The sequence below is a fragment of the Lingula anatina genome, chromosome 1 (assembly GCF_051362555.1).
Source record: "Lingula anatina isolate TDL-2025a chromosome 1, LinAna3.0, whole genome shotgun sequence".
NCBI classification, from domain to species: Eukaryota; Metazoa; Brachiopoda; class Lingulata; order Lingulida; family Lingulidae; genus Lingula; species Lingula anatina.
In genome coordinates this window covers 50,146,542-50,165,089 of record NC_141767.1, presented here as the reverse complement: position 1 = coordinate 50,165,089, position 18,548 = coordinate 50,146,542, and the positions used below count along the sequence as shown (strand labels likewise).

The window sequence follows — 18,548 nt, the reverse complement described above, 5'->3', positions numbered from 1 at the left end:
TTTTCTTACCAAAAAATCCATATCATCAAAACCATTGGCCACCATTGTATTTTCATACTGCCCTAGTCCCATGTCCTGTAACCAGTCACCTACGCTTTGAATCTTCTGCTCAGCTACAGCGGAAATAGAACTTATGATTTCAGATAAATCAAGAGAAAAAATTAGTAGAATAAATTAAAAAAGATGTACAACACCATATAGATAAGAAATTCAGTAGAAAAATAACAACATCAAAAATTGAAGAAAGAAGGAAGTTTAAGATAACTCAATTGACTGCTACTGCAAAATTCTCTAACACAATCTATAACCCAGCATACCATTACTCACATTTAAAAATTAAAAAGGAACAAATTAATGAACTGAATACTTTAATAAAGGATCCTATTTTCTTGTTTTCTTTTAAGGAAATTTGCTCCACTTATACTTTGAGAGAATATGTGTGATGACTTCTGAAAGCATTGGCAGACCATATTATATGATGAAGTTATAGCATTCCCAGCCGCCTTATATTGTTTAATAGCAACAATATAGAAGCAAATACACTTTGGAATGACACCTTTTCAGTACAGATCTTTGTTAATGTATAAATGTACAAGTGATATCAACCTTTACTTAACTGTTATTAGATTTGAATTGACAAACTATTAATTAACTTTATAAATCTCCACAAATACATTACAGCAATGTTTGGTGTCTACAGTGTATATCTCATTATCTTAAATAACAGCAATTTTGTGCTAGGTGGGGAGAGAGTGTATGTAAAATGATGTTTGTGTTTAGTGATAAACTAAGTGTATATATTGGACCAAATGTGAACCTTGGCCTTTGTTGCATATCATGTGCGTTACCTGCCAGCAGCTGTGCAAATTGTGCTTCAAAGTCTCGTATGAATACTGATTCCCGAGCGATGCCACTTCCAAATGAAGCCATGATGTTGGCAATCTGATTAGGCATAAAGCAGAGGATTAATCAACAAGTCTGTCTGTCATGCATATACCATGTGACATACATGGAAGCACAGTCCAGGTTGCTACCAGGCTCTTTTCTCTTTATAACAATTTGTGACAATTTTAAAAAAGATGAGCACCGAACTCCTTACGGTTCCCAGGTTCTGCTTGGTGATCTAGTGGTACACCACCCTACAAATCAAGCCAAATATAAACCATGCTAAATAAGTAAACAACATCCACCATGCAGGAAGCAGCTACAAGAAGATTTTAGGGGTGTCACCTTCTACTGCAGGTGGTCCTAGGCAAAGAAGCAGGAAACATGCAGGATAAAGATCCATGGTGAAGAACAAAGCTATATAATACAGAATCAGACATGCTTTCCTAATGAAATGGAAATCACTTATACAGAAAGTCATTATAAGGTGAATTAAAGAAAATAATTTTAAGGTATCTCTTGACATTTTCTTATTGAATAATGTTTATTGAATAGTGATGCAAAATTGGATTTCACTAACATTTCCGTAAAATATTATATTTTACAGATGTTAAGTTTTTTATTGTTGTTAAGTTTTTAGACTATCAAAGTACCAATGGCAATGTATTTCATTCAATGAAAAAAATCATATAAAATTTTTTAGTTAGTAGTCATTTATCTAAACAACGTTATGATTTCCATTTCAAAATAACAAATGACAAAAGTGCAGACCGTTATGGATCCCCTGACCATGTCTTTATTGTAAGCCATGGGGTAGAAGTTACAAGTAGATGTACAAATCAAAAGAGGTTAGAACTATTCTAACCACATACAAAAAGCTACCTTGCTGAGACATGAGGGAAGCAAGTTCATTGTCAAACTCGAAGAAAGCACAGTCCCCATCATCTGATATGCTGAGCTTGCCGCCATAGCTTTTTAGCACATCTGCAATCTGTAACATTACAATTGTATCAAACAAGAGAAACATACATATATGAAATAACTGGGAACCAAAAAAGATGACAGTAATATATCAATCTATTTGCCATGACAGTAAAAGCCAGGTCTTCCATATCAACCATGCTGCATTGAGGCCAAGCACTGCTGAGGCACCTGTATAGAGAAATAGATATACTGATATAAGGCAGTGAGAAGAGATTGATGAATGCACCTCTACCACATTCACGTCTGCCATTCCTGCTCATCTGCAAATAAAACAGAATCTATGACTTCCTCTGCATCAACTCCAGTCAATTAAACAATTAGTATTCACACACACAGTGCTGGTTACATATCAGACAACAGTTACAACTAATTCAAGTAGTCAAACGCCAATTCTCTACACATTATAATCTACAGTTTTCCAATTTATAAATAAAAAAAAAAAAATTATAAAAAGATGTTATTATCATTGATGTGTTTTACTTTTATACTCTGAATTTACATGCTTTTCAATCCACTTAACCACAGGGCTACACAGACCTATTGCTGAACAAATAAGAATCTAATAAAAACAAAAGAGATGAAAACAACAATCTCGTTCTCCTTCAGGAGCAAACAGACCGTTTTCGCCGTTTTCATTAGTAACAATGCAATTTAAATGCAAACCACTTGTTTTAAATGATTTTGTCATGACATTTAGAGTATTTGCTAATTTTTTACCAATCCTATACAAACATCTGTTCTTCAATTTCCAGTATTTCCCAATGAACTTAATTTTCAACTTAATCAATTTTGGGGGCATCTAGAATGCCAATTCAAAAAATGCCAGAGAACCAACAACACAGTTTCTGAGTATAGGACAAGGTATACTAAACTCCAATACACTGAAGGTTTATAAGTTGATATTTTGAAGCTTATTTAATGCAGAGATGTGCTGGTAAGCAAAAATCAATATCCTATGCCACATATTTGAACAGTGTAGCTCAAACCACTTGAGATAATAATAATAAAGCTGTATGGGATAATTGGACAAGACATTTCCAGTAAAATGTCTGCAACAGTTGTATAATGCATGGGAATGGGAACTTTGGAGAAATGTAGACCACTTTTCACTTATTACTGTCATTAATAACATTGGTTGAAATATATGAAATAAGACACGAACCTGTTACCAAATTAATTCTAATTCTTGACTGTGATACAGAGAATTAATTTATATTAAAGAAGTATGTTATTCAATTTTACAGTAATTCAATCTTTCTTTTTATATCAATGTAACTAGATAAAGAGAAATACTCCAAAATTTGTTAAATAAAAATACTGAATTAATCACAAACTTGTTAAATTTTTTAGCATTTAAGCTCTATGTGTGACTTTTATCTCACCTGTGCCCACTCTTCTGTTTCATCAATGGAATTTTCATCTTCTTCCTGTTCTTCTTCTGCTGTCCTCTCTCCCTCTTTTTCCTCACTTATGGAGTCCCCCATTCCTTTTGATTTCTCAGAGTCCTTCTTCTTCAGTGCTTCATATGCAAGATACGTACTTCCTGGAGCCGATCTTCTTTTTGATGGCTTCCTCAGTCCTCCTGGCTGTATGTAGACATTTTCATAGATCTGGGATACCACCTTACGTTGTCCTCCTGGTATGGAGCCTCTGATTAGACCTGGAATGGTAATATCCAGGATGGAAGTCAATCAATAATCTAAAATAGACGTACAAACATCAATCATGACAGAGATGACACAGAGGATAATTTCCATGACTATCTTATAATATCCACATTCATCACAGCATACTTAAGCAAGTAATCACACATCTAGGATCTAGTCTCCAAGAAAGACAGCAAAATTAAAAACTTTCCAAATCGTCGCAAGAAATGCAAATGTCTCTGCCATTTAGGACTCAAACCTGCACTCTCCCTTTGTCAAGGTCCAGCAGAACACACTTAGCATTCATTAAGTATCCACAGGATCTTGTACATCCATTAATGCAAACCAGCATTCAACTTTCTACGGCACACACCTTATGCAGTGTCATACATCTTTTAACTCTGGCACTGGCTGGCTAGGTAGCTAGCTAGACACCACTGTCAAAGAGAGACAGCATAAATAGTTGATCAATATTAAAATTTACAACTTTATCCTTCAGGTCTTTCTTGCCAATTTGGAATACACTAGATTTTGTCTCATGTAACCAGCCAATCAATGTTCCAAAATTTCTCTAGGTGATTGGTAAATGAATTGATTAGCCACTTTCATGCATGCTGATTAAGGCTGAGGACACACTGGAATATCCTAATACAAGATAAAATGTCGAACAATAACAACACTCTTACATGAGCAGTTATCAAAATCAACAATTTTGGTTAATGGTAAATTCCTTGTGAAAATATAATTTCCTGTGCATAGATATGTTGTTTGGGATCTCACCTGCCTCATGTTTATTCACATATGCTGAAACTGACACATTATGAAGGTATAATTGTGAAATAGTGCTCCACCTGGAGCAAGGACTAACCCTATTAATTAGTCTAAGGTAATTACATTTGGCTGTGATTAGATTGTGAATTTTGATTGCTAAATTTGCTAGCAGCTGCACTAGCTAATCATCTTTTGATTTGATTGAATTAAAAAAATGCAGTTGAGATGGCGATTTTAATCACTTTATGAAATATGGCGATTGAAACTAAAATAATTTTGTGAGAGACTGGCTAAATTACACATTTCTGCTATGTGCCTTTTTTTACTATAAATATGGTAATAATTCACAAATGTCAAACACTTCATTATCAAAATTTCTAGAGATATTGTTTTTTGTTTTTTTTGCTTGTTTAAACCTTTTGGCCTAAACACTACTATGTATCATCCAAATAAGTGGAAATACAGCTAATTTTGCATGAATTAAGTGTGTTATCACTGCAACATTTATTTTTAATTTTTGGAAAATCAAACACCGTACACACCAGATTCTTACAAATATGGTATAAAGACTCACCTTCAAAATTCTACACAAAAGAACTGTCCTCTTAAATAGTACTTCATTCAGAGCATGTAAAACAACCACTGCCTGTAGACCAATGCATGTACATGTACCTACTGCACTTATCTCAATTATATATAACAAGATATTGATCCAAAAAGTACCAATCTGGAATTCTCCCAATTTCCCTTTAGACAGTTATTATCATGTACAGTGCACTTCTGCACCAGCCTTGCCAATATCCATTCAACTGTTATGGAAGATATTGTGGAGCAGATAGTCCTTCATGTGTTATTTCCAAATAACAGAAGTGGGCATAAATGTGAAAGATACAGGTGAAACTATTTCAGGTGACTGTAATAAATGTCAACTTGGCAGGGTCACTGGACATTAACAATGCTGTACACTGCACTGATACATAACTCACAGATTCAGTGTTCATATAGACAACATCTACAACATCAACACCTACCAGTACCATTTCAAGGACTGTTAAACAATAGCATGGAATGTTAAATTTGCTTTGTTCTGAGATAAGCACCACTGGCCTCTAAATACCGTAATACTATGCTCATAAAGATATCACGCTATCTTTCAACGTTTCTCCATTTTCAAGCCATATCTCAGGACCAACCTCGGGTATAAAAAGCTCCACTGTTGTAATCTTGAAAAATGTGGCATAACAAACGTCTTGATTACTTTGATTATGGAGCGCTCTGTCAGATTTATACCCAGTGCATGAAGCATTTGAGCAGTGTACGTCAGAGTGGTTTTCCTAATTGCACATGACTGGCTCTGGCCATCTGTTGCCAGCCTCATTCTGCTTAATTACTACATCAAAGCCACGATGCTTTGTGATTTTTCTAAGAATGTGTTGTAATTTTATAAAGTCAACTCTTTAAGTCTTTGAAAAACCACAGCCTTCTTTAGCTGCCAGCCAGAGAAGTCAGACCATCTGTTCCCTTGTAAAATGTTCAATATCTAAGGTGTGTAAAGCATGGAAAAACAACTAGTACATACACGCAGGGCAGGTAAAACATTTGCACCTGTGACCATGTAACTTGGCACAGGGGATAAACATGCATGGTCAGTAGATAACAACTGGGCAAGATATTTCATAAAGGAATCATTACACAATATAAAACTTCCTCAGAAGGCATAATTTATGACTGAGGAAAATGAAGTGATATATGGATATTGCGACATCACAGAAGCCCCAGGTGTAGATGGAAATGTACATCCCAAATGCTGCAAAATTAACAAAAGCAAACAGTTTTACTTGTAGTAAGCAACTTATACATGATCCTTTCTTTGCAGTCATCTAATAATCCATGTTTGGAAGACCAATCAATACAACATGGTTAAACTAAGTGTTTGTGTTATCTATTTATCTCTGAAAATAAATGAATACAACCTCAAATCTATGCTTGATATAAAATGCACTCATGCCTGCACTATCTATAGCAGGGATAAGTCAGCTGTGTGATATGTTAATTGACCATCAATATTTTCTTGCATGAAGAATTTCAATCAATATGATCCACAGAAAGAACAGAACTTGCCAATGGTTCTTATATCATAGTAAAGCTTAAATTCGGTTAATTATTTGGTTTTCTTAGTCAGCAGGAATGCCTTAATTGCTGACAGTATATTTTAAATTGCAGTCAAGACTAGCAATTTTGAGTAGAATTGGGAACATTTTCTTGATTTAAAACCAGATGGCTGTCTGTAATGTGTTAGCTCCACAAGTGTTTAACAAATGGGAAAGAGAAAATAATTATATGGTGCATTCATCTTTTTTGGTTTAAAAATAAAAATAAAAAACAGTACACGATCACCCTTATCTTTAACTGATTTATAAACGGGGTACATAGTACCGTAGTAATAGAAACAACCTATCTTCCAATGAATTATTGTCACACAGATTACATCATACACGTATACATCAAGAAATCTTACCTGTCCTATCAAATTCATGTGTAGATCCCACAGCATTCAACATTCATACAAATTACGTATCACAACATCCCATAAACATTGTTCTCCTTACAAGTGGTACTATGGCAGCTCCTGACACCAGTGTCCCCCCTTGTACTCACTTGATTAATAAGAGTGTTGTCAATAATAACACATTCGTATTCTATCAGATAACAATGGAGAAGAGCCATGAGTGAGTAAGCCTATTGTTTTAAGGGTATATGTATTAATGTTCCTCACTGACCCTGTTGTGTTAAATGCTGCTGGCCTGCCTCCAAGGAGAAATGGGAGACTGCAGGCTGACTGCTGCCCAGTGATATCTTTATCTATAATTCCAAGGGAAAGGTTTGGGATTTCTTGTCCCTGCTGAACCACACTGAAAGTTTTCACTGGTAAGCTCTGCTATACTGGAGTGGAACAGCCATACATAAATGACATTTACATGGATTAGAAGCCACTATGTGTTTAGTATGTTTTTATTGGTAACATTTACCATTATGCATTTTTTCATTCAATGCTAAATACAAATGAGAAAAAAAAGATATTATATTATCACAATGCCTTGCAAGTTTATTGATATCATCCATGTACTTATTTTCCTGCACATAATAGCCATCCTTTGAGAGTCATTACATATACTCTAATTGTTTTGAAGGGCATAAAAAACTGACTCTTTATGGCAATTCTGTAGAATATCCATCTACAAACTTATTGATAACATCATAGCTGACAACAGTTAGAATTTCAAACAAGTCTGAAAAAGTGTATAAGACAGAAAAGGAGCTGTGCGTAAGGAGGATAAGATTTAAGAAACCAAAACTTTCAATAAAAATTCAGGAGGAAAGATACTTCAGTCAGACCATTGCCAACCATACAACACTGTGGGTCCCTGTCCATACTACAACTGTGACAAGGACAATTAAATCCAAATTAATCAGTATCCATGTAAAAGTTCATGTGAAATCATGTCCAGAGGGTGAAACCAGGCTTTTCTTATATATCAGTTCCATTTAAATGTCTGTTTAATTAATAACTTAATTTTATGTATCCCAATTAGCTTCATAAGAAGAAATATCAATTTGGCTTTTATAATTCACAAGATGCCAATATTCACTTTGTTATTTCTGAACGAGTTCAATCTTTAGTCGGGAAGTAAGGTTATGGCGGGCAAAATATTTCCTCATGACCTTAATTTGAATTCTTTTTTAGAACAAAATGATATTTTTTGCAACTGCAACAGTTTCATAAAAATAAAGAACAGAATGCTTTTGCGTTTTCCATCACTAACTACTGTAGCTAACTGATTTACATACCAGTTTGGTAGAGAAAGAATATTCCCCTGAACTTTAAATATAAAATATAAAATGTATTATGAGTCAGTTTCAAATATGCTCAAATGAAAAAATAATCAGCAACTGTATTTCACATTTCCCAGAAACCTATTCTTGTTATCTTGCTGCATAAAAACACTGTGGAATGGCAGTGACACATATGAGTGGCAAAAACGCTGTCTCTATGAACACCGTATAATATCTCCATCACCACTTTATCTTATCTGCCATCTCCACAAGTACAACTATCTGTATAGTTACTTACCTGGCTTTATCACAACCATGCACAATGACTTCCTTCCAGGCTGTAGACTTAATTACACAAGCAGGTGGAGATGAGGGAGGGGGGGGGGGGACTAAAAGACATGGTTTGAGTAATCAAAATGCCACCTAACCATCAGCAATTTAATCTGTAATTTTGACAACTTTCATGAGTCATACAAAGCCTAAGGACCTTGTAAAAATACTCCTCCAGACAACAGTGCCTGACTGTGTGTGTTTGTACCTACAGTATGTTGTGACTCAATATACATATACATGTGCCCAGAACGTACTGTCATCTTTTTTCTTCTTTTTTTCTACATACGTGATGTTGGTTGGTACAACTAGTGCCTTGCCAGTGTTGTCAGGACTAGACTGAGGGTGAAAACTGCATGTAAACAGCAGTGTCATGTGTCATCTGACAACACTGACTGTAGTAATCAGATAAGAATGTAGACTTAAACATATAAGTATGCACCTCTAAACAGCAACTGGTGCCAGCTTCATACAAAATTACTCTAAAATATTATTAATGACTTTCCACATATAACAGCATTCCCTTTTTAGGTAAACATATGGATATGTTTACAAATATGAATGAGATAATGCATAAATGAATGAATGAAAATATTAATCAAACAAGTATATTACCTGTCCTTCTGCAGCAACAGAAAGCATTAAGAATTTTAGCCTTGGCACTGTTGAACTGATCCATGTTTTCCAGCAGCTGATCATCCATCTGCATGCACAGAAATGATTAAGTTTCCATTCAGTTTGTTATGACTTAAACTTTGCCTTAAAAAGACAGAGGAAAAAGGGCCAGCTTTTTCTACTCCATCCAAATTCAATGCACAGAACACTTATTTCATCCAGAGGCAACAATTCCCTGAAAAGCACCCTTGCCAATTTAACCAGCAGCACTTCTCCTATACAATACTGGCTCTATGAAAAACAGCTAAATCCACCTTTTCTGAATAGTCATCCCAGCTAGTGGCAAGTTTAGAAATTATAGCTTGGCAGCAAGTGGCAGAGAATCCTAAGTTTTAACTGCCATTTCTCAAGGAAGGTCTTTTTTTACCGAATTCAGATTTTGGCACATTTGCTCTCACCAGTGACACCTGGTTTTCATCTGAGCACTCCAGGCTCCAAATAAAGAAGTTACGCAGGCTGTAAATGCTGTTATCAAATCTCCTTTTGGCAAGCCTCAAATAAAGTCCTCAAGTATCCAGGCAGCCAGCTGGTCAGTTGATTTACCTGAGACATTAATAGACCTCCTTTTGTAACTGAGCATCTTCACATCTTAACACTCCATCGGTCTGCCAGAAATTTGGCAAATTAAATACAACCATCACATAGCTCACCTGGATGGCACGCGTCTGCCAGTAAAAGTCAAACTGGCAATCAATCTGGGCTGTATGTAATTTGCATACAGTAATTGGTCAAAGCATCATTACCATGACAATGAAGCTGGTCAAAACAGAATTGCAAAGCTCAATCTGCAAGAAGTTGAAAGTGTAAATTCAATATGGACATCACTTTTTCTCAGCAACAAAAATCAAACATTGCCAAATACACCCAAACACTGTTAGCTCCTAAAATAAAATGCATGTACTAACATCCATTACTATGATGCTTGGAAATAACCAGTTACAGTTCAACGTAAATTATTGACATTAAGTCGGACAGCCATCCAATCACTGTTCAGCTTTTTTACATTTCCTGTTTGTTGAAAAAACATTTCCATATCATTTTTATGCACACCTGTTTCCGTAAATTCAATGTGCCATTACAGGGGAATACACTGATGCCAAATGAAATATTCCTGTATCTGTGATTATCACTTCTATCTAAAAATATTGCCTGTATCTTTCCTGATCTGAAGTCCAGATGGTATATCAGCCTAGTCCTTCCTTAACCTACAGGTCATCAAGCTGTGTCCAGCTGGCTTGAGAAGTATCCCCTCCCTCCTAACACAAAATATACACATCATTATGTAGCAATCAGCAATAGCAATAACAGTAGGATGACAGCCCCACAGACCACCTACAACTAACCACCATACTAGAATATCAAGACAGAATGCTTATCAGCAAAGACCACCAAAATTTACTGAGCACTGAACTCTTGATTTGTTATAATTTAATTAACTTTCAAAACAGGCAAATCCACTGTGATAACATCTGTTCCCTTGAGATTATTTCCTCACTAAAAACATACCAAGAGCTATTCTGTGACCAGTCATGTCCAGTTTGTAAATGATATTGCACCTGTTTCTTAAGTCTACAAGTCATTAAAAAACACATTTCAAGTAAAAAAAAAAGGGGGGGGGGACTACTTTTAAATATGGACCTTGTACATAAGATAAAAATCTTAATGAAATCAAGGTGCTTCAATAACTGATTATATATCGTCATCTTGATGGCTAAGTACTTCATTACAGAGGGTATAACTAAAACTCAAACTGCCAATAGGAGAACCAGTTATACTGCACGGTGAACTGGAGTTAAAAACTATTCCTGTCATGATCATTTTTTAACCTTCACAAATAAACACATAAGTAATGCTAGGTCATGTACACGGCTATTGTTCTAGCCAGACCTTTCATCTTCTAGACTGAGGGAGCTCTTGGTCATGGACTGGTGGCTTTGAAGGCTGCAGGCAAAGCAGACAAGAAACAAATGTTACACAGGTTGCCTGAGGTTCAGCTAGTTTTATACTTAGTGTCATTGAGTTCTCTGGCAACAGGTGAGCAGCTGCAGATGATAACACATATGATACATGCAACACTGGGAAACAATACAGATATTTTTAGATTAGACAGTTAAATATCCTATAACTGTGCATTTTCTGATCTACAGACATTCATGGTGGTAGTTTTCTAACATTCCTTTATCTATTTTTTAAACTTTCACACAAATTGTTCTCCAAAAATATCATCTTCATAAAATTATAGTTCGAAAATATTTCTAGTGACCAACAGATTATTCCAGTGTATTTTTAGCATAACAACAACCCTGTTGCTTTCATCAAAGTCTTTATCTGTAAAAATAATGATTAAAATCATCTTTCAAAGCAACTTTAGTCCATTAACAAAAACTAAATTAGAAGAAAATACATTGCGCATTCCTAAACCAGGTCAAATTACAAACAAATTATCAAACCCTTTCCCATTAAATCATTACTTAATAAAATCCTTACCCTTAACAGCCAGATTTGAGGATGTTGACAGAGATGATGCTTGATCCATTTTTACTCACAATTAACTTCTTCAAGTGTTGGAATGCAATTATCTTGAAATATTGAGCTTCAGGAATGAACTCTGTTGGCCTGTCCCTTACCACTGACTGCCACAAGTATGACGGAAGAACACATGACTAAATTTACTGGAGTCACATTATCTACCATGTTAGTGGATGTTACATCCAATTCTGACAATCAACTTTAATCAATTTAATTTTAATTCTAGCTGAATCATGAGTTATATTAGTCACTGCAGTACAGCAGACATCACACAGCTAATGCAATCACAACAAAAACATTCAAACAACACACTGGCAATTGAAGCAAAATTTTGTCAATCATACAAAAATTGAACAAAATAAATCATTTCTCAAACCACATTACAACACCAAAATTCACTTACTCTGTTTCAGATCCACTGTGGGTATAGAAAAAAACACAGAACTTATTATGATTGAACAGCAAAGTCTGCTTGGAATGTTTCCATCCTTTTTGAATTCTGTCCATCATGCAACAAAATTTATGACAAGTGAGTCATAAATTTGATATTTGCATGCCACAGCATACCCATCAAATAATGCTACACACGACTTCATAGTTAATAGCTATTTAAGGAGCAGACTAATTTCTTTTAAGAAGTTCATAATGAATACAAATTATCCCTTAAGTTATGACCTTTTAAATGTAATGATTATGGCTCTTTAAATTATTGTTATACTCACAAATATTTACTGCATCTAAAATTAAACCTGGCCAAAACTGCAAAAATGACATTACTAAGAGGTATTATTTACAGCATTCATTCTGAAGAGCACATTTGCTTCAAAGTTTAAGTCGACTTCAATTCAGATGGATATAAATATCAAGAAGTCTTGATATTTACCCATAATCAATAAAATAATATCAAATGTACCAAAAAAGAGAAGAAAATTCTGTTAAATCAATCATACCTGAAAAGGGGTTATTTGCATCTGCCTTGACAATATCTGGGGAAGTTTCCTTTTTCCTTCTGATCACAGTTACATTCTCAGCATTATCTTCTGGTCGTAAATTTTCTTTTTCTTCCCCAGCATCTTTAACACTCTGAGTTCTTGTAACTTTCTCTGATTCAGAAATATTTTTCTCACTTTCAGTTTTATCTTTGTCTTGGTCTTCACTTAATTGAACATTGTCAACTTTTATCTGTTTATTCTCTCCTGTCAGTTTTGATGCAGCTTCACTTTTAGGCTGTTTGTCAGTAACTTCTGGAAGACTCTTTTCCTCTTCTGTAGTGGCCCCAGCACTATTTTCTGCAGAACTGCTGCTCTCCCCCAGGGCCTGGAGATATGCTGGTTCTGTTATAGTTTCGATATCTCTAGACTGGCGTTTCTCCTGCAATGAAAATGTAGTAACATGATATTCAGAGAGATAAAAAAATCATTGAATCTTAAAAAGTAAAGTAAGGTTAATTAATAAAGAGCATGAACTATTAAGAACCAGGGGTCGGTTGATAAATGTGGTCACAATCCATCCTACCACTTCCTACTGTCTAAATATATATCCCATTGGAGGATGCAACCTTTACCCAGCAACCTTAAACAGGGTTCTCCTTCACCATCATAAAACATTCTTCCATACCCATTATGTGTGTTATAATTAGTTTTCTAATACTAACAAACAATGTACATATGATCCAAACATAAATTTAACTTTATAAAAACCTTGACTGGTTTTCATATTTGGAAAAGTTCAGACCAGGTCACCAACCTGTGGGTTGATCTTTTCATGTATGCCCAGCTCTGCAGTGTGGGGTGAGGGTGGTGGGAAGTTAGGGGTGGGGGGTTGTACATAACCTGTGGGGCTGAGTGGAACATTACGCTCAGGCTTCTTTCTCCTGGTAAACTCCAGGGTTGGTGGTGGCTTGTTTGGACAAGGATCTGAAAAGAAAGCTTTATAGTGTCTTGGATGATCCTTAACTGGAACAGTTTTGTCCATTTGTCAGGTTTGCCACTGGAGGAGAATGAAGGTAAATGGAAAGCAGGAGTTTGACATACAGCTTAATCCTGGGGACAATCTGACAAAAATTTAAGGACCTATGTGAAGACAAGTTATACTCCATCCTCTTATAATGGTAATTAGATTTATATTGAAGTGGGAACAAAAAATATTAATCAAATGACAAATTTGTTTGGAGTGGATATTAAATGTCGAGAATAAATAAAACTATAATCGATAAATCTATTTTCTCCTTAAACTTTACTGCTACTCAGGTTAACTTGTCAGTTAACCTGCTGTAACATTAGTACACAGGGTACTGTACTTCCTACATTACAGTTATGATTGTTAGTTCTTCCATTCTAATATATCTAAACCTATACCCAAGAACTGTTGGTAAATTCACAGCATGCAGGATTTCTTGTGAACAATTACATGAAGAGTTGTACTGCAAGTATCATAAGGCAAGCAACATAGCAAATCATACTATTTTTTTGAATGTTAAAACTGGGAAATGTTATGGAAGGTGAAATATCAACCAGAGTTTCTGAGCCATTGTGGACCAGCTTCTTCATTTTCAATTTTTCTTGTCATGAATAAACTACAATGGCAATTGATTTAGTTTACCACAACAATCACAAATGTCAGATGGCTCTATCAATTATATCATGTCTTTCTACAGAATCCAGAGGACTAGATGCATTTTTTGTGACTGACGTAGTTAACTCCAATCTAAGTGAATGTCAGAGTCTAATTAGCACACATATATGGAGGCTTAAATATGAGGTTACTGGCATGCACGGAAGTCAGGGTATGAAATATGCAACTTGGTTCGATAATAAAATGTCAATTATGGACAAAAGTCATGTCTTAGCCAATTTTTTGATAAATGACACCACCAGCATCAAAGATAATACAAACCCTTAATCACTTCCTCAGGCTTAACCCACATGACTTACACTTGGCTTGTATAATAAAGGTATCATAAACCAAAGCAAAAAGACCTGCAATTCAGAATATCTTACCTTCTACAACACCCACATCCTCTGCACTCTCCTGACCACCTGAGCCCATCTGGCTGATATTTTGTGGAGACACATTTTCGTAAGTCTCACCTACTGCATTCTTGGAGTCTCTGGTACTGAGAGGCACAGGATGCACCTCAGTGGCACTGCTGTGAGAAGCTACGGTTTCAACATTTGTGTACAATTCTGCTTGAGGCTGAGGTTGCTTGCTACGCTGGGGGTAGTTAGGTTTCTTGTTCAAATTTTCATCAGCTTTGGGACTCATTAGCTCATAAAACTCAACTGAAGATCTTCCCAATGGCTGACTAGCAGAGTCTCTTTCTGATGTTTGCATCTGAACAGATTTAATTATGTCCATGCTGGTTTCTGTGTCTAGGCTGACATTTTCATAACTCTCTCTTGGTGATGTCCCTAATGTCATTTTAGGGGAAGATGACAGTTTTACCTCTATGCCATCAAGGCCTCTTTCAAGAGTTCTCCTTCTTGGTGGTTTAGCAGGAACTGCAGACTGAGAATAAATAATAAATTAAAATCCCTTGATTATCATGATCAATCTATATTTAAATTCTGCAATACATTGTAGCAGAATAAATCATTATCTTTCCTTTTCTCTAGAGCAAAAAAAAAAAAAAAAAAAGGCACCTGCAAGTGATTCATGATATTTTCCGTGTCATGAACAGAAAGAAAGTCCTTACAGACTTCTTTGAAGAGAAGAGAAAATACTTACAGATTTCTTAGTGGTTTCTTTCTGCTGCTGAGATAGGATTCCCCCCATGTTCATATAACTGGAGGTATTGCAGGCACCAGGCTGGGGAGGGGGAGGAAGAAGCTGAGCTGACTCTGGTTCTGGAACTGGATATAAAATTTACATTATAATATCACTGTTACGGCAGTAACTTCTCCTCCATGAAAAATATCAAAATGACTGATGCTGTACAGATCTTTGAAATGCATAAATCAACATAACACAATAAATTCAATGCAAAACAAAACATGCAACAAGACCTTTCTTTTTATGGCAAACTTTTAAGCACTAGGGTATTCGCAATGACAATTAATATGCAGAAAATTCTGGAATTGGATGTTAAACAGGATTAATGGGCCTGAAAAAATGCTATCTGTCTGTGAAGATGCACTCACAGATAATCTCCACTTTCATGCTAATTTTGCTCCCCTTGAGGGTTAAAATTGAATTGATAAATCATTGCTCCCACATCTGGGAAATCAGTGCTGTGAAACTCTCTGCTAAATGTCACCACCCCCACTGAATTTCAATGAATCTTTCATAATCCTCACCTCTGAAATAAGTGATATGTCTACACAGAATTTTTAAACTATGCCTGAGATCGTCACATATCACTGATGTTAACAATGAATATTCAAAATAAAATTGTGTTACTATGATAAAGCATCTGTCTTAGCAACTTTCTAACATCTTTTTCATATGCTTCAAGGATTTTAAGTGCCAATTAAGTATTTCCCTGTCTGCTGAGAGGCAGGAAAAATGACAAATCATGTATAATCAGCACATGGCTCTCAAAAGTATGAATAAAAGCACACAGCTGTTTGAAAAGCTAATGGTAATAGGCCTAACCTTATATATATATATATATATATAGCATGTCTTTTCACACTTCAACTTTTCATAACATTTTACAAATGCAAGTCATTTTACACTCATGGCTGAAGGGACAGCAGCTGTTGAGAAGTCAATACCAAATCATCAGATCCATGCCATGCAACATAATGCACGATAATCTCTGATAAATGCCAATGAAGATGACTGAGCAGCTAGAACAAATTACTTGGAATATTTTAGTTGTTTGAGGCAATGATGTCTGGCATTTGGCCATGGAGGATATTAAATGATAAAACTGCTCTGATTCTCTGGCTATCAGAAAGGTTTGAAAAAGATAAATGGTCTACATTGTTCAATGTTCATAGCTGTAGTTTCATAAACTAACTAGGAAACTAAATTTAACAAAATGAACATATGAATAAAACGAGTCAAAGTATATTTTTCAAAAACATTTTAACTCTTTTCTTTTTTTGAAAACTGACTTTGCACTTAATGACAAGACTTAAAATTTTCCTTATCTTTACTCTAACTGGTTCAGCAGCATTCCTCAAAATTGTACCAACATCATTATTGCTATTGTAATCAAGTCCCATTGCCCTGTCTAGTATTAGTGCACTAGAATCAAGTTCTAATCTATCTCTCTTATTGAACACATCATAGTGATATAGGTGCTAAGCTTGGAAACTGAGAACAAAGAAAAACATTCTGTCTGATAAATACACTCCATTTTAATTAAACAAAATAACCAATTTTAGCTTTCAACAACAGCCACATATCTGACATTAAACTAGGACTAGCTGTTACAATGTCTGAGTGTTCTTCCCAATACAATAAATAAGCTAGACTGCAGTTATAGGATATCACAAAAGTGTAAGTGGGAGATATGCACATGTCCTCAATTTATTCCTCTTTACAGATACCCAAGACCAGTTGTTTTCCTAAACCTAAAGTAAAAACTCAGTGAGAGTTCTGTGGGATATAATAGTTGGCATAAAACGGCAGTCATTTTGGAAAAAAAAAAAAAACTGTCACTTTATGCATATCCCTATGTTCTTAAAGTCATAATAACTCTTCGTTTTGGCCAAAAATTGGATTTTCCTGGAAAAAACGGCAATTTTCCCGTACTTACCAATGGCCAACGACCCCATTCCTGCATTCAAAGTTAATCCAGGTTTTTTTCCTAAACGTACGGTTTTTTGTTAAAATCTCTTAAGAGATTTTAACTGACGGAGCTCTCTCTGACATTGCAAAGTCACTGGTGACCTACTTAAAACCGTGGGAAAAGCAGACAACAACAACACTATATAAGATTCATGAGATATTTTCGTCTTTTTGTTAAAAATGCATTTATATCCACAATGTGTGCCATTCTGGGCTTTTCGTTATCCGACGCACTGTACAAAAACTCGCAACTTACGTCTGAGGGTTTCCCGCCATGTTATTTTGGTCTCGAATGAACGCGAGAATCGGCGTGACACCATTACATCATTAGCAACGAATGCACTTGTCGACCGGAAAAAAGGGAGCGAAAGCCCTATTGACAAGCACAGATTTTAGTTTTCCTACAATAACGGCCGTTTTAGTGGTAAAATACAATAGAATATATTTCCATGCGTTGTTTACAATGTATTTCATGCGGATTTTTGAATCTCAAAGGAAGAGTTATTATTGCTTTAATGAAAATATGACTAATATAATCGTAATTATACATTTGGAGACTTACTGTTCAATAAGCAACTGTGCATTCAATCAGCATATCATTAATCATTTTAGTAATGTAGTCTCATTCCTAGAGGTTCTTCAGTCTATCGTATATAGTTGTACGAGGCATCTTTAAGATGCCTGCCTGCTTGCCACACTTCACCCAAGCACTGCATTAACGTTCTAATTAATTATTCTCTGTACTCAATACACCTGCATTCCCAGATGTTACACAAACACATAAATGTCAGGGATTCCTATTAACCGTTTTTTTTTTCTCTCTTTATTACCCCTGTACAATAAATTTTGCTGGAAGTCGATCGTACCCCTGTTTTGAATGTGAACTGGTTGAAATCCAACCATTACACTTTCTTGTACCTTTAAGTTGAAGATCAAAGTAGAAAAATCTAAGCACCAGATGTACACTTAAAATGTCTTTGATATCACATCATCTCCAGAGCAGGCCAGTCAGATACCTTATCCATTTTATGACATTTCATAAAAAGCCTGTAGCCAGTCAAAACCAAAGAAACATGATCGATTCAAAGCTGAATTATAGTTCCTGATATAGAAACTGTTATAAGCAATTCATACACAAATGAATATCTTACAACA

General features: G+C 35.4%; 1 protein-coding gene across 4 annotated transcripts in view; it reads right to left on the bottom strand.

The window, feature by feature from the left end:
• LOC106173153 (ankyrin repeat and sterile alpha motif domain-containing protein 1B) overlaps positions 1-18,548 on the bottom strand; it is a 62,906-nt gene that overhangs the window by 26,063 nt on the left and 18,295 nt on the right. For 2 of the 4 annotated variants that reach the window (XM_013554171.2, XM_013554170.2), the window contains exons 10-17: positions 15,381-15,505; positions 14,654-15,161; positions 13,401-13,570; positions 12,605-13,025; positions 12,058-12,072; positions 3,252-3,529; positions 1,768-1,876; positions 10-113 (exon numbers count right to left, since the gene is read on the bottom strand). In XM_013554171.2, coding sequence (XP_013409625.2) covers positions 10-113; positions 1,768-1,876; positions 3,252-3,529; positions 12,058-12,072; positions 12,605-13,025; positions 13,401-13,570; positions 14,654-15,161; positions 15,381-15,505 — 1,730 coding nt within the window. Of the gene's footprint in view, positions 1-9; positions 114-848; positions 943-1,767; positions 1,877-3,251; positions 3,530-12,057; positions 12,073-12,604; positions 13,026-13,400; positions 13,571-14,653; positions 15,162-15,380; positions 15,506-18,548 lie in introns of all 4 variants that reach the window. The other 2 variants (XM_013554172.2, XM_013554173.2) reach the window with 2 other exon arrangements.